The sequence below is a fragment of the Sciurus carolinensis genome, chromosome 6 (assembly GCF_902686445.1).
Source record: "Sciurus carolinensis chromosome 6, mSciCar1.2, whole genome shotgun sequence".
Taxonomy (NCBI): Eukaryota; Metazoa; Chordata; class Mammalia; order Rodentia; family Sciuridae; genus Sciurus; species Sciurus carolinensis.
The window spans coordinates 86,090,319-86,104,038 of record NC_062218.1 but is presented as its reverse complement, the minus strand read 5'-3'; the positions used below and the strand labels follow the sequence as shown (position 1 = coordinate 86,104,038).

The following is a 13,720-nucleotide window of genomic DNA, read 5'->3' as shown; positions in this document are numbered from 1 at the left end:
TAAAGATCCAAGTCTGGCATTCTATGAGCACAGGGGTGAGGGCGGAGTTCCCAAGGCCTCAGGCAGTCCTGCCCCATGCTTTGCTCTTCACTGGTGAATGTGGGTCACGAATGGTTTCTCTTTCAGTCTGGTATTGCAGGCTGCCTACTGCTTTCCCTGGTGGTAATGCATGCTGCTGATTGCTCTGCCTCTCCTGTGTCCCCTCTGCAGTTTGGCTGTCTTGGGTCCAGTAGGCACTGCTCCATGTGGCCTTTCTGCATGGGCTCTGACCCTGTAGCAAACTTCTGATTTGCTTCCAGGTTTTCCTTTGAAATCTTGGTTAAAGCTTCCATCATCCCATAACTTGCATTTTGCACACCTGAAAAACTATCGACATGTGACTGGGCATGGAGGCACATACCTGTAATCCTGCCAGCTGAGGAGACTGAGGTAGGAGGATCACAAGTTCAATGCCACCCTCAGCAACTTAGCAAGGCCCTGTCTCAAATAAAAAATAAAAAAGGACTGGTGATGTGGCTCAGGGGTTAAGCACTCCTGGGTGCCATCCCCAGTACCAAAACCAACCAACAAACAAAACCATCACATGGTCACCAATTGCTGCTGCCAGCATGAGCAGTGCCCGGTCCATGTGAGCCATTACCTCAGTTGTGGAGCTCTATTCTGAAGTCGGAGCTGAATCCAGAGGTTGCCTTTAATGCCAAGCCTGTCCAGTATGCTCTGGCTTAGTCCCTGAGAAAACTTCCCCGGGAAATTCTGTCTCTGGGCCTGTGATGTACAGGATTTCTGAGAGGTGCAGGAGAGTTTTCTCATTGTCTTCATGTAGCAGTTGGCTGTCTTTAACCACTCTGATCTCATTAGAATGTAGATTTCTCAGTTCTCCCAAACATCCTCTTTTTACTCTTTCCCTAGTCATTCTATGAATCTTCCACAGCTTTCTGCTGTTTTCTTTTGCTCCCACTTTAATTCTGACTGAAAAAAACAAAAAAACAAAAACAATACCCATACCACAGCCTGAATAATTTGCTCTATTAAAGTTCTACCCTCTCTCTGCTTTCAGAAATGTCTTGCCTTTAGTTGGAAGCCTTTTTTTCTCTCTAGCTTTTTCAATCTTTGCTAGACCATGAAAATTCTATTCTTTAGCAGCAGGTTCTTGCAGAGTAAAAGGATTTTTTTTTTTTTTTTTTTAATTTCAGGGTGTGCGTGTGTGTGTGTGTGATTTTTTTTTTTTTTTGACAGTTTCTTGCTAAATTACCCAGGTGAGCCTCAGATTTGTGATCCTCCTGCCTTAGCTTCCCAAATAACTGGGATATTATAATGTGCGACACCATCCCCAGCCTTAGAGTAGAAATTCGATTTTCAGTCTCTTGCCTCCATCCAGTATGCCACGGGTTCTCAAAACAAAAGCAGGTGCAGATGTCAGACCACCTCCACTAAGTTCTGCCCTCCTTTGAATATTAATCTGTCTGTTCCTTGTTTCTTCATTAGCTCTGTCAGGTATTTTAACAGAGGATTTCAGTATGTTGTCTGGCCTTACCTAATGTCCTCAGATAATTTGCCTGTTACAGTTATTCTCTTCTTTTTGGAAGCACAACTAGGGTAGTTTCTCAACTTACCCTCCAAAACTGTTCCTAAAAGAGATCGTTGTACAGTTACTTACTGCTTTATAATCTCACTATTGTTACAACTATTTCAGAGCTAACTATCTCTTTAAAAATAGTATTCTTCCCTTAAAATATATGAAATGCTATTTTCATTTTAAGTAGTTCATACTCATTAATGTTTCCTGTTTTATCTTTTGAAATATCTATGCCAGATAATTGGTATTACTGCTATACAATAGTTAATATTAATTGACAGGGTATTTGCATCCAAAACTTAGTACTTTTATATAATGTTTTAATCTATTAACTTTCTGAAAATTTGAGATATAAAAATGAAGGAAAAATACATACAAAATCAGTTACATTTTTCATAATATTTCTGTTTGTATTTGGAAAACTGTAAATGTTTCAAAGACTAAAGCTACATGAAGTGATATAAATAGGTTCCAGGTCATATTGATAGTTAAGTTCTGAAAGTACAATTTATTCTGTTTTAATATCAACCCATTTTAGTATTAATAATACACTTTGAATTTGGGGGGAGTACATGCCTAAACCATCTGAAATGTTTTATAAGCATATTTTTTATCTTCTTAAGTAACTTTCTATATGTTTATAACATTGATTACATTCTACATTTGGAGAATTTATACCTTTAAAGATAAAATATACTTTACTTTGGTAAATGACATTATTTCCACAAGTATTTTTGTTCTAAATAAACTTATAATATGATTCTTCATTTTTAAAATTTCAGGTTTTTTGTGCAAAGTATTCACTGTCCTCTTTACTACTACTGGATTTTACTTGTACAACTATTTTAGAAAGGATAATACTGACATTGTCCTGCCTATACCTGTGAAGTATACAAAACCTAAAAAAGCAGGAAAGAACTAACTTATAACTGGATCTTCACTGTGTAAGTGTTTAATATTTTAATCCATCAACATATTATAGTCATAAAATTTTAATATTAATACAAATATTTTATGTAATCCCAAATTATGAGAACAAATATACTGATCTAGTTTATGTGTTTCAAATTTTAGAAGATATATTACAAGATTCACATTTAATACTTTTAATAGAAAAATAATATTTTGAAGGGAAGGTTGAAATGGAAATGGGGAAATATACAGTCTAATTCTTGCTGCAGTGACATCCTTTTAGTTACTGGACCTTGGCTATGTGTAGAATTGTAGGATTAACTGTATTTCTTACAGTCTATTTTTGTTATTTTTCATTTGGACTGTTAAGATTGATTTCCAATATTTTTCTAAATAAAATTAGATTTTCCAATTCAGTTAACATGATGTAAATTTAATTTAAAGTCACATTTATTTTCCAGGAGAAGACTATTTTAAACCTTTTGAAAGTTAGAATTTTATTTATTGGTGATTTGATATAGAGAGGTTTCTCCAGCAGATTTCTGTGGTCAGCTGACCAGTTTACAATGTGTACTTTCCTGTTCCTTTCAGTTTGGAAGACATAAAACTTAATATGATTATATACCTCTACATTTTTACCTTCACTTGAATTTTATTGATGAAGAATACCTGATAAGCTGAATTGATATAATTTTGTGCTTTGATACTTTTATTATTATTAATAATATTCCATGTGAGGAAATATTAACATCTGAGAAAAATCTATGAATCATTTATGAACTTTTTCTTCAGCTTATATGAGTTTCCAAAGAAAGTTTTGTAATACTTTGGTTATATATCATTCTAATCAAATTATACTTTTCAAATATTGGATAAATATCTGTCATAAAACAAAAAAATGTTTTCAACAGTGTTTCCTTATTCTCCTTGCAGAAGCTATAACTGATAAAAATTATCTTTTGTTAGTCACATTAGTCCATTACTTTGTGTGGAAGGGTGACCCAATTTGTGGTCACACATAAAGTAGAAGCAAATATAAAGCAAGGAATAGTCATATCTTGATATTTTTTATCAACATATATTTATGAAAATTCATAATCTAGTCTTTATGTCAAACTCTACTTGACTGCTTGATTCATCTCTCTTTGAACCAGCAGAATTACTAATATCTGAGGATCAGAGTACGAAAACAGGAGTTTCTCCCTTAAAGAATCTACAGAATTTGTTGCTGTGCCCTATTTTCAGAAGAGAAAAATCACACATGTTGTTACCTAAGTAGGAAAAAAGTATTTATGATGATTTCTATTTGCATAATAAAGTAACTTCTTATGAAACATTTTTGATAATGTTTTTGTCTATGTAAGATTTTTACATGTCACTTATAATATAGATCTTATAAAGAAATTAAAGCAAAATAAGGGGAAATTGGAGGGTATCCCATGAAAACAGAAGGAAGATCATCATCAGTGGAGTAGAGAAATGGAATACAAGGGGAGGGAGGAGGGACAAGAAAAGGGGTGAACAATGGAATAAAATTGACCAAATTATGCTATGTACATACATGAATATACCACAGTGAATTCCGTCTTTTATGTATATTTATGAAGCACCAATTTAAAAACCTACAAATAAATTGAAGAAAGACTGAGTAGAGAAGGGGAATAGGAGGAGGGAAATGGGACAGAGAGAGGAGGTACTGGTGACTGAAGTGGAACAAATTGTATTTCATGCATGTATGATTATGTCACAATGAATCCCTCTATTGTGTATAACTATAGTGTTCTAATGAAAGCATTAAAATAATCATAAATAAAAATTTTAAAATGAAGTTTTTAATTTTAAAATTATTTTCTTAATATTCTGCTGTCTGAAAGTACTTGAAAATATAATCAAATATAAAATGAAATAGAGATAATAAGATTCAGATTCACTTTGAAGGTACTTGAAATGTGTCTGCTTCTTTGTGTGTATGTGTAGGTATATGTTATCTATGTGTTTCTCTTTTTCTCTTCAGAAAACAACCAAGCAAAGGTTTGTTTTAGCAAAATTATAATACATTGGGTAGTAGTGCTAAGACTTTAAATACAGCCTTCTGCTACAAGAGAACATGTGTTTTTGTATCAAAAGCTAATATATGACAGCCAGCTTCTCCAGGTTCTCAGAACGGAACTGGCCCGCTAGTGAGAGCCTTTCTGACCAGAACAAGCTCCGAGTCCCGGAGCCACTGCAGCGCAGCGTACTCCGGCAACGAACCAGCAGAGAGCCTCGATCCGCAAGCAGCCTCTGGGATCAGGGCAGGGCAGCCAGAGACCTCTTCAGGCGGCTCTGCCCACTCCGGCTGCAGGCTCTCTTCATGGGATGATCCAAGATGGCGGCCTAGAGGGAGACTGCACCCCCAGTCGCTCCAGAACCCAGGAGTTAAGAAGGGGAGGCATTGAGAGACTTGGACTGAAATAGAGCCACAGGTGAGTCTGCCCACTGGGTAAAGCTCGGCCCGGGTGGCAGGCCCAGATAGAGGTGGCTTATTGGAGCCGGGCAGGGCAGCTAGAGTCTTCCCAAGGTAGCCTTCCACACTCCGGCAGTGGGCTCCTCCCACACGGCCAGCTGCACGGTGCAGGCCCACAGTGAGAGCATTTCCGCACAGAGCCAGTTCCAAACCGTGGAACCAGTAGGGGGCTAGGGGCAGTTTTCTTCGGATGAGCTGCTTTATCAGATTCCTCCAAGACATCAGGCTACTGAAGGCTGGGAGGTGATACACTGGAAATCTACCGGGACACTATAAGCCAATAGCGGAAAACTGCAATATCTCAGGGTCCCACTGACAACTGACCAATATGAGAAAACAAGGGAAGAAAATGTCCCAAACAAACCTAGATACTACATCAATAAAACCAAATGACAGCACAGCAGAAGAAATGTCAGAAAGGGAGTTCAGAATGTACGTAATTAAAACAATCAGGGAAGCTAATGAGGAGATGAAAGAGCAAATGCAGGCATTGAAGGAGGAGATGAAAGAGCAAATGCAGGCATTAAATGATCGCACCAATCAACAGTTAAAAGACCAAATACGGGAAGCAAGAGATCATTTCCATAAAGAGTTAGAGATACTGAAAAAAAAACCAAACTGAAATCCTTGAAATGAAGGAAACAATAAACCAAGTTAAAAACTCCATAGAAAGCATAACCAATAGGATAGAACACCTGGAAGACAGAACCTCAGACATTGAAGACAAATTATTTAATCTTGAAAGCAAAGTTGGCCAAACAGAAAAGATGGTAAGAAATCATGAACAGAATCTACAAGAATTATGGGATATCATGAAAAGGCCAAATTTAAGAATTATTGGGACTGAGGAAGGCTTAGAGAAACAAACCAAAGGAATGAACAATCTATTCAATGAAATAATAACAGAAAACTTCCCAAATTTGAAGAATGAAATGGAAAACCAAGTACAAGAGGCTTATAGAACTCCAAACATACAAAATTACAACAGACCCACACCAAGGCACATTATTATGAAAATACCTAACATACAAAATAAAGAGAATTTTAAAGGCCGCGAGAGAAAAGAATCAAATTACATTCAGAGGGAAACCAATAAGAATATCAGCAGATTTTTCAATCCAGACCCTAAAAGCTAGAAGGGCCTGGAACAACATATACGAAGCCCTGAAAGAAAACGGATGCCAACCAAGAATCTTATACCCAGCAAAACTTACCTTCAAATTTGACGATGAAATAAGATCCTTCCATGATAAACAAAAGCTAAAGGAATTTACAAAAAGAAAGCTAGCATTACAGAACATTCTCAGCAAAATATTCCATGAGGAAGAGATGAAAAACAACGATGCAAATCAGCAACAGGAGGCGCTAGCCTAAAGGAATAGCCAAATAAAGGAGAAACCAAATCACGTCAAAAACAAATATGAGTCAATTGACTGGGAATACAAATCATATCACAATAATAACCCTGAATGTCAATGGCCTGAATTCATCAATCAAAAGACACAGACTGGCAGATTGGATTAAAAAGAAAAATCCAACAATATGCTGCCTGCAAGAGACTCATCTCATAGAAAGAGACACCCATAGACTAAAGGTGAAAGGATGGGGAAAAACATACCATGCACACGGACACAGCAAAAAAGCTGGAGTATCCATCCTCATCTCAGATAATGTGGACTTCAAACCAAAACAAGTCAGAAGGGATAAAGAAGGACATTACATGCTGCTTAAGGGAAGCATAAATCAGCAAGACATAACAATCATAAATATCTATGCCCCGAACATTGGCTCATCCACGTACGTCAAACAAATCCTTCTCAATTCCAGAAATCAAATAGACCACAACACAATCATACTAGGTGATTTTAACACACCTCTCTCACCACTGGATAGATCGTCCAAACAAAAATTGAATAAAGAAACTATAGATCTCAACAACACAATCAGCAATTTAGACTTAACGGACATATATAGAATATACCATCCAACAAAGAGCGAATACACTTTCTTCTTAGCAGCACATGGATCCTTCTCTAAAATAGACCATATTTTATGCCACAAAGCGACTGTTAGCAAATAGAAGAAGATAGAGATACTACCTTGTACTCTATCAGATCATAATGGATTGAAATTAGAAATAAATGACAGAATAAAAAACAGAAACTTCTCCAATACCTGGAGACTAAATAATACATTATTATATGATGAATGGATAACAGAAGACATCAGGAGGGAAATAAAAAAATTCTTAGAAGTAAACAAGAACAAAGACACATCATATCAAAATCTCTGGGACACTATGAAACCAGTACTTAGAGGAAGATTTATTTCATGGGGTGCATTCAAAAAAAGAAGTAGAAATCAACAAATAAATGACTTTACACTACAGCTCAAAGCACTAGAAAAAGAAGAGCAGACCAATACCAAAAGTAGTAGAAGATAGGAAATAGTTAAAATCAGAGCCGAAATCAATGAAATCGAAACAAAAGAAACAATCGGAAAAATTAACAAAATAAATAGTTGGTTCTTTGAAAAAATAAATAAAATTGATAAACCCTTAGCCACACTAACAAAGAGAAAGAGGGAGAAAACTCAAATTACTAAAATTCGGAATGAACAAGGAAACATCACAACAGACACGAGTGAAATACAAAACATAATTAGAAGCTATTTCGAAAATCTATACTCCAACAAAACAGAAAACCTCGAAGACATCAACAAATTTCTACAGACATATGAATTACCTAAACTGAACGAGGAGGACATACACAACTTAAATAAACCAATTTCAAGCAAAGAAATAGAAGAGGTCATCAAAAGCCTACCAACAAAGAAAAGTCCAGGACCAGATGGGTTCTCAGCCGAGTTCTACAAAACCTTTAAAGAAGAGCTCATTCCAATACTCCTCAAGCTATTCCATGAAATAGAAGAGGAGGGAACCCTACCAAACTCGTTCTATGAAGCCAATACCACCCTGATACCTAAACCAGACAGAGACACATCGACACATCGAGGAAAGAAAATTTCAGACCAATATCCTTAATGAACATCGATGCAAAAATTCTCAACAAAATTTTAGCAAATCGCATACAAATATATATTAAAAAGATAGTGCACCACAATCAAGTGGGTTTTATCCCAGGGATGCAAGGTTGGTTCAACATCAGGAAATCAATAAATGTCATTCACCAGATCAACAGACTTAAAGTTAAGAATCACATGATTATTTCAATAGATGCAGAAAAAGCATTCAATAAAATACAGCATCCCTTCATGCTCAAAACACTAGAAAAAATTGGGGTAGTGGGAACATTCCTAAACATTATAAAGGCAATCTACGCTAAGCCCATGGCTAATATCATTCTAAATGGTGAAAAACTGAAAGCATTCCCCCTAAAAACTGGAACAAGGCAGGGATGCCCTCTTTCACCGCTTCTATTCAACATCGTCCTTGAGACTCTAGCCAGAGCAATCAGACAAACCAAAGAAATTAAAGGGATACGAATAGGAAAAGAAGAACTCAAACTATCCCTGTTCTCTGATGACATGATTATATATTTAAAGGAACCTGGAAATTCCACCAGAAAACTTTTAGAACTCATAAGTGAATTCAGTAAAGTAGCAGGTTACAAGATCAATGCTCATAAATCCAATGCATTTTTATACCTAAGTGATGAATCTTCAGAAAGAGAAATTAGGAAAACTACCCCATTCACAATAGCCTCGAAAAAAATAAAATACTTGGGAATCAATCTCACAAAAGAGGTGAAAGACCTCTACAATGAGAACTACAGAACACTAAAGAAAGAAATTAAAGAAAACCTTAGAAGATGGAAAGATCTCCCATGTTCCTGGATAGGCAGAATTAATATCGTCAAAATGGCTATACTACCTAAAGTGCTATACAGATTCAATGCAATTTCAATTAAAATCCCAATGATGTACCTTGCAGAAATAGAGCAAGCAATTATGAAATTCATCTGGAAGAATAAAAAACCTAGAATAGCTAAAGCAATCCTCAGTAGCAAGAGCGAAGCAGGGGGTATTGCAATACCAGATCTTCAACTCTACTATAAAGCAATAGTAACAAAAACGGCATGGTATTGGTACCAAAATAGACAGGTAGATCAATGGTACAGAGTAGAGGACATGGACACAAACCCAAATAAATACAATTTTCTCATACTAGACAAAGGTTCCAACAATATGCAATGGAGAAAAGATAGCCTCTTCAACAAATGGTGCTGGAAAAACTGGAAAACCATATGCAATAGAATGAAATTAAACCCCTATCTCTCACCCTACACAAAACTCAACTCAAAATGGATCAAGGACCTCGGAATCAGACCAGAGACCCTGCATCTTATAGAAGAAAAAGTAGGTCCAAATCTTCAACTTGTTGGCTTAGGATCAGACTTCCTCAACAGGACTCCCATAGCACAAGAAATAAAAGCAAGAATCAACAACTGGGATAGATTCAAACTAAAAAGCTTTCTCTCAGCAAAGGAAACTATCAGAAATGTGAAGAGAGAGTCTACAGAGTGGGAGAATATCTTTGCCAACCATACCTCAGATAGAGCGCTAATTTCCAGAATCTATAAAGAACTCAAAAAACTCTACACCAAGAATACAAATAATCCAATCAACAAATGGGCTAAGGAAATGAACAGACACTTCACATTAGATGTACAAGTAATCAACAGATATATGAAAAAATGTTCAACATCCCTAGTAATAAGGGAAATGCAAATCAAAACTACCCTAAGATTTCATCTCACCCCAATTAGAATGGCAATTATCAAGAATACAAGCAACAATAGGTGTTGGCGAGGATGTGGTGAAAAAGGAACACTCATATATTGCTGGTGGGGTTGCAAATTAGTGCAGCCACTCTGGAAAGCAGTGTGGAGATTCCTCAGAAAGCTTGGAATGGAAACACCATTTGACCCAGGTATCCCACTCCTTGGCCTATACCCAAAGGACTTAAAATCAGCATACTACAGAGATACAGCCACATCAATGTTCATTGCTGCTCAATTCACCATAGCCAGATTGTGGAACCAACCTCAATGCCCTTCAGTTGATAAATGGATAAAGAAACTGTGGCATATTTATACAATGGAATATTACTCCGCAATGAAGAATGATAAAATTATGGCATTTGTAGGCAAATGGTCGAAATTGGAGAATATCATGCTAAGTGAGATAAGCCAATCTCAAAAAAACTAAAGGACAAATGATCTCGCTGATAAGCGGATGAGGACATATAATGGGGGGTGGGAGGGGCTAGAATTAGGTTTAGGGTTAGGGTTAGAGTTAGGCTAAGGAGAGAGGTAAGAATGAAGGAAAGAAGGACTTTATAGAGGGAAAAGAGGGGTGGGAGGGGTGGGGGGGAGGGGAAAAATAAAATAAACATCATTACCCTATGTAAACGTAAAAAAAAAAAAAAATAAAAAAGCTAATATATAAGGCATTGGTAAAGAGGAAAGTGATATAAATGTAACCCGCCAGGTCCTTTGGTTAAAATCAACTTACTGATTTTGAAATAGGAGAAAGTTTTTCAGTATTAAGGAGGAGACTTAATCACGAAGTTTCAAAAGTGCAAAAAAATACAAGTGTTATTCCTTTGGAATCAGTTTATAATGATTTAATGCTTGCAAGAATTATGCTTTTGGCAATGTAGTTAGTGAAGCTTCAGATGAAGAAGTTCCAAAGATGTTTTTTAAATATCAGATTCTTAATTTTGATGAAACTGATGTCTTTTGGAAATTCATATCTTTGAAGATCACTATCTTTCTTATGATATATTGACTACTTAGAGTTGTAAAGTGTTATAGGATGCACTGTGATATTATAATTTATGAATACAATGTGGAATAATTAAATCATGCTACTTAAACATATCCTTCACCTTACCTACATCTTAAAGGCAGACGATGACCTTCCATTTAAATCTACAAAGGCCTGGCTATGGTGTTGGATAAAAATGTTAGGGGAAATTTAACTGTGCTAATATTTATTAAGATGGTGATTATTTTTGTTAGGTTTCTGCTTAAAAAATTGTGTGTTTTTGAGTGATTTACATCAACAATATTTTCTCCATAAATCCACTTTTTCTCTGGTGCTTGATTTTGCATAAAGAAATATCACAAATTAATGTACAAAAATATTTTGATGGAAATGCTTATGTTTTAAAGTCTTTGAGAATTTCTGTTCTTCTAATGCACTTGGATCAAGTCAAACAGTTGTTCCGATCTTTTTTTTGAGGAATGTCAACTGGAGAATTTAAAACAAGGACTTATACCAAATCATTATATAAAGACTTACATCAACTATGGTAATTAATATAATATGGTACAGGTTTAGGAAAAACATACCAACCCAAGGAAGATTCCCAAGTCACTCTTCATTTTCATTTAAGAGTATCTAAAAAGGCCTGGGGATACTTTCTCAGTTTTAAAGTAACCAGGGATTTAATCAACAGTACCAAATACTATCCATAATGTTAATAATAATAATATATTAATAATAATAATGAAGTCTCTTGCAGGCAATATATAGTGGGATCATGACTTTTTAATCCACTGTCCCAGTCTCTGTTTTTTGGTGAGAGAGAGTAATCCCCTGAGATTTGAAGGAATTAATGATAAGGAGGACAACTTCCTATTCTACTATTTTTCTATATTTCTTGTAACTTTTTTTGTCCTACATTTCATGCATTATCCTTTTCTTCTGTGTTTAGTTGATTTTTTTTTAGTAACATTTGTGTGTGTGTGCTTGTGAGTGTGTTGTGTGTTTTCCTTTGTGGTTGCCTTGAGGATCATATTTAAAATCCTAAATTTGCAACACTAATTTGAAGTTATGCCAGTATAACTCAAGAACACACACAAATCTCTGTACCTTCAACAAATTTGTTTCCAACCATTTTTAGTGTTGCCGTAACAAAATTACATCTGTGTCCATTATGTGCCTCCAAATGTATATTGATAATTCTTTTTTATCCATTACTTTCTTCAATTATGTAGAAAACAGAAGTGTGGAAATCAAAGTTGCAATAATACTAACTTAAGTAATGATTGTTTCAAAAGAAAAATGAGAGATTACATTCCATTTATGTATGATCTATCAAAATGTTTAAATGCATTCTACTGTCAGGTACAACAAATTAGAAGAAATAAAAAATTTTTTTAAAATGTATTAGTTTCTTAAATCAAGTAGAAAATCAACAAATTAAAAAAGAAGTAACTAACTCTTTTTATAATGATATTGGCTTTGATAATTTCCCATGTATTTAACTGTACTGCGATCTTTATTTCTTTATACAGCTTGGGTAACTAACTGTTCACTGTGTTTTCATTTCACACAGAAGGCCTTCCTTGAGCATTTCTTGTAGGCCCATTTACTAGAAAAGAGTTCTCTCAACTTTTGTTTATCTGGGAATGTCTTGATTTACATGACATTTGAAGGATACTTTTTCTGGACACAGGATTTATGGTTAACTTTTTTTTTTTTCTTTTCGAAATTTGAATACATCAGCTCACTGCTTCTAGTCTCCAAAGTCGTTGATGACAAATATGTATATAATCTCATTGATGAAACTTTCTTTACATGTGAAGGCTTATTAGTTTTTTTCTTGCTAACAAGATATTCTTTTTGGCTTTGGCTTTAAACAGTCTGATTAAAATATGCCTCGATATCTTTGGTTGTATTCACCTTACTTTGATCATCCTGAATATTTATATCCATGTTGTTCAAAGGTATGAATCTACATCATGCACAACCATAGAAACAAAAATTTGTACCCAATTTGTGTACAATGAATCAAAATGCAGTCTGTAAAAATTCTTTTAAAAATTTTAAAAATCTGAGAAGTTTTCTACCATTATTTCCTCAAATATTCTTTTCATCTCCCTCTATCTCTCTTCTGAAACTCCCAAAATACACTTTAGTCTACTTGATGGTATTCCACAAATTTCTGTAGGCATGGTTCACTTTTTTCAGTCTTTTTCATTTTTCCCTGTTCTTAAGACTTGACAATTTATATTTCTCTTATATTTAATTTATCTCTTCTGCCTGTTCAAGTTTTCCTTTGAATCCCTGTGGTGAACTTTTCATTTTGATTATATTAATTTTGTTTTAGGTTTTCTTCTGAGTTTCTTTTTTCTTTTATACTTACCTGTTGATATTTCTGTTTTGTTCGTATGTCATTGTGTTATTCTCTCCTCATTTTCCTCTGTTCCTTGAGCATTGCTAAGACGTTTTTCAAAGTAAGGTCTTTTTCAGAGAGTTTCATTTGATTTACTTGTTTTTATTTAGAGGGAATTGTGTTTTCCTGTTTGTTCACTCTCTTTTTCTTTCCTTTTCTAAAACTTATAATTTTTGTGACTATTGTTGAAATACTGCACATTTGAATCTAATCATGTGGTGACAAAAGAAATCATATTATCCACCTTCACTTTGTTCATTGTTTTATTTTTTTAAAAATATTTTAGTTGCGGATGGACACAATACCTTTATTTTATTCCTTTCTTTCTTTCTTTATTTTTATTGTAAACAAATGGGATACATCTTATTTCTCTGTTTGTACATGGAGTAAAGCCATACCATTAGTGTAATCACAAATTTACATAGGGTAATGTTGTATGATTCATTCTGTCATTTTTTTCCCTTCTCCCCCGCCTCTTTTCCCTCTATACAGTCCCTCCTTCCTCCATTCTTGCCCCCCT

General features: G+C 35.1%; 1 protein-coding gene across 1 annotated transcript in view; it reads left to right on the top strand.

The window, feature by feature from the left end:
• The window catches only part of Slco6a1 (solute carrier organic anion transporter family member 6A1), a 178,510-nt gene that overhangs the window by 94,590 nt on the left and 70,200 nt on the right, over positions 1 to 13,720 (top strand). Inside the window, 1 exon segment of the mRNA XM_047554753.1 lies at positions 2,359 to 2,459. Within this exon segment, the coding sequence (XP_047410709.1) occupies positions 2,359 to 2,459 (101 nt within the window).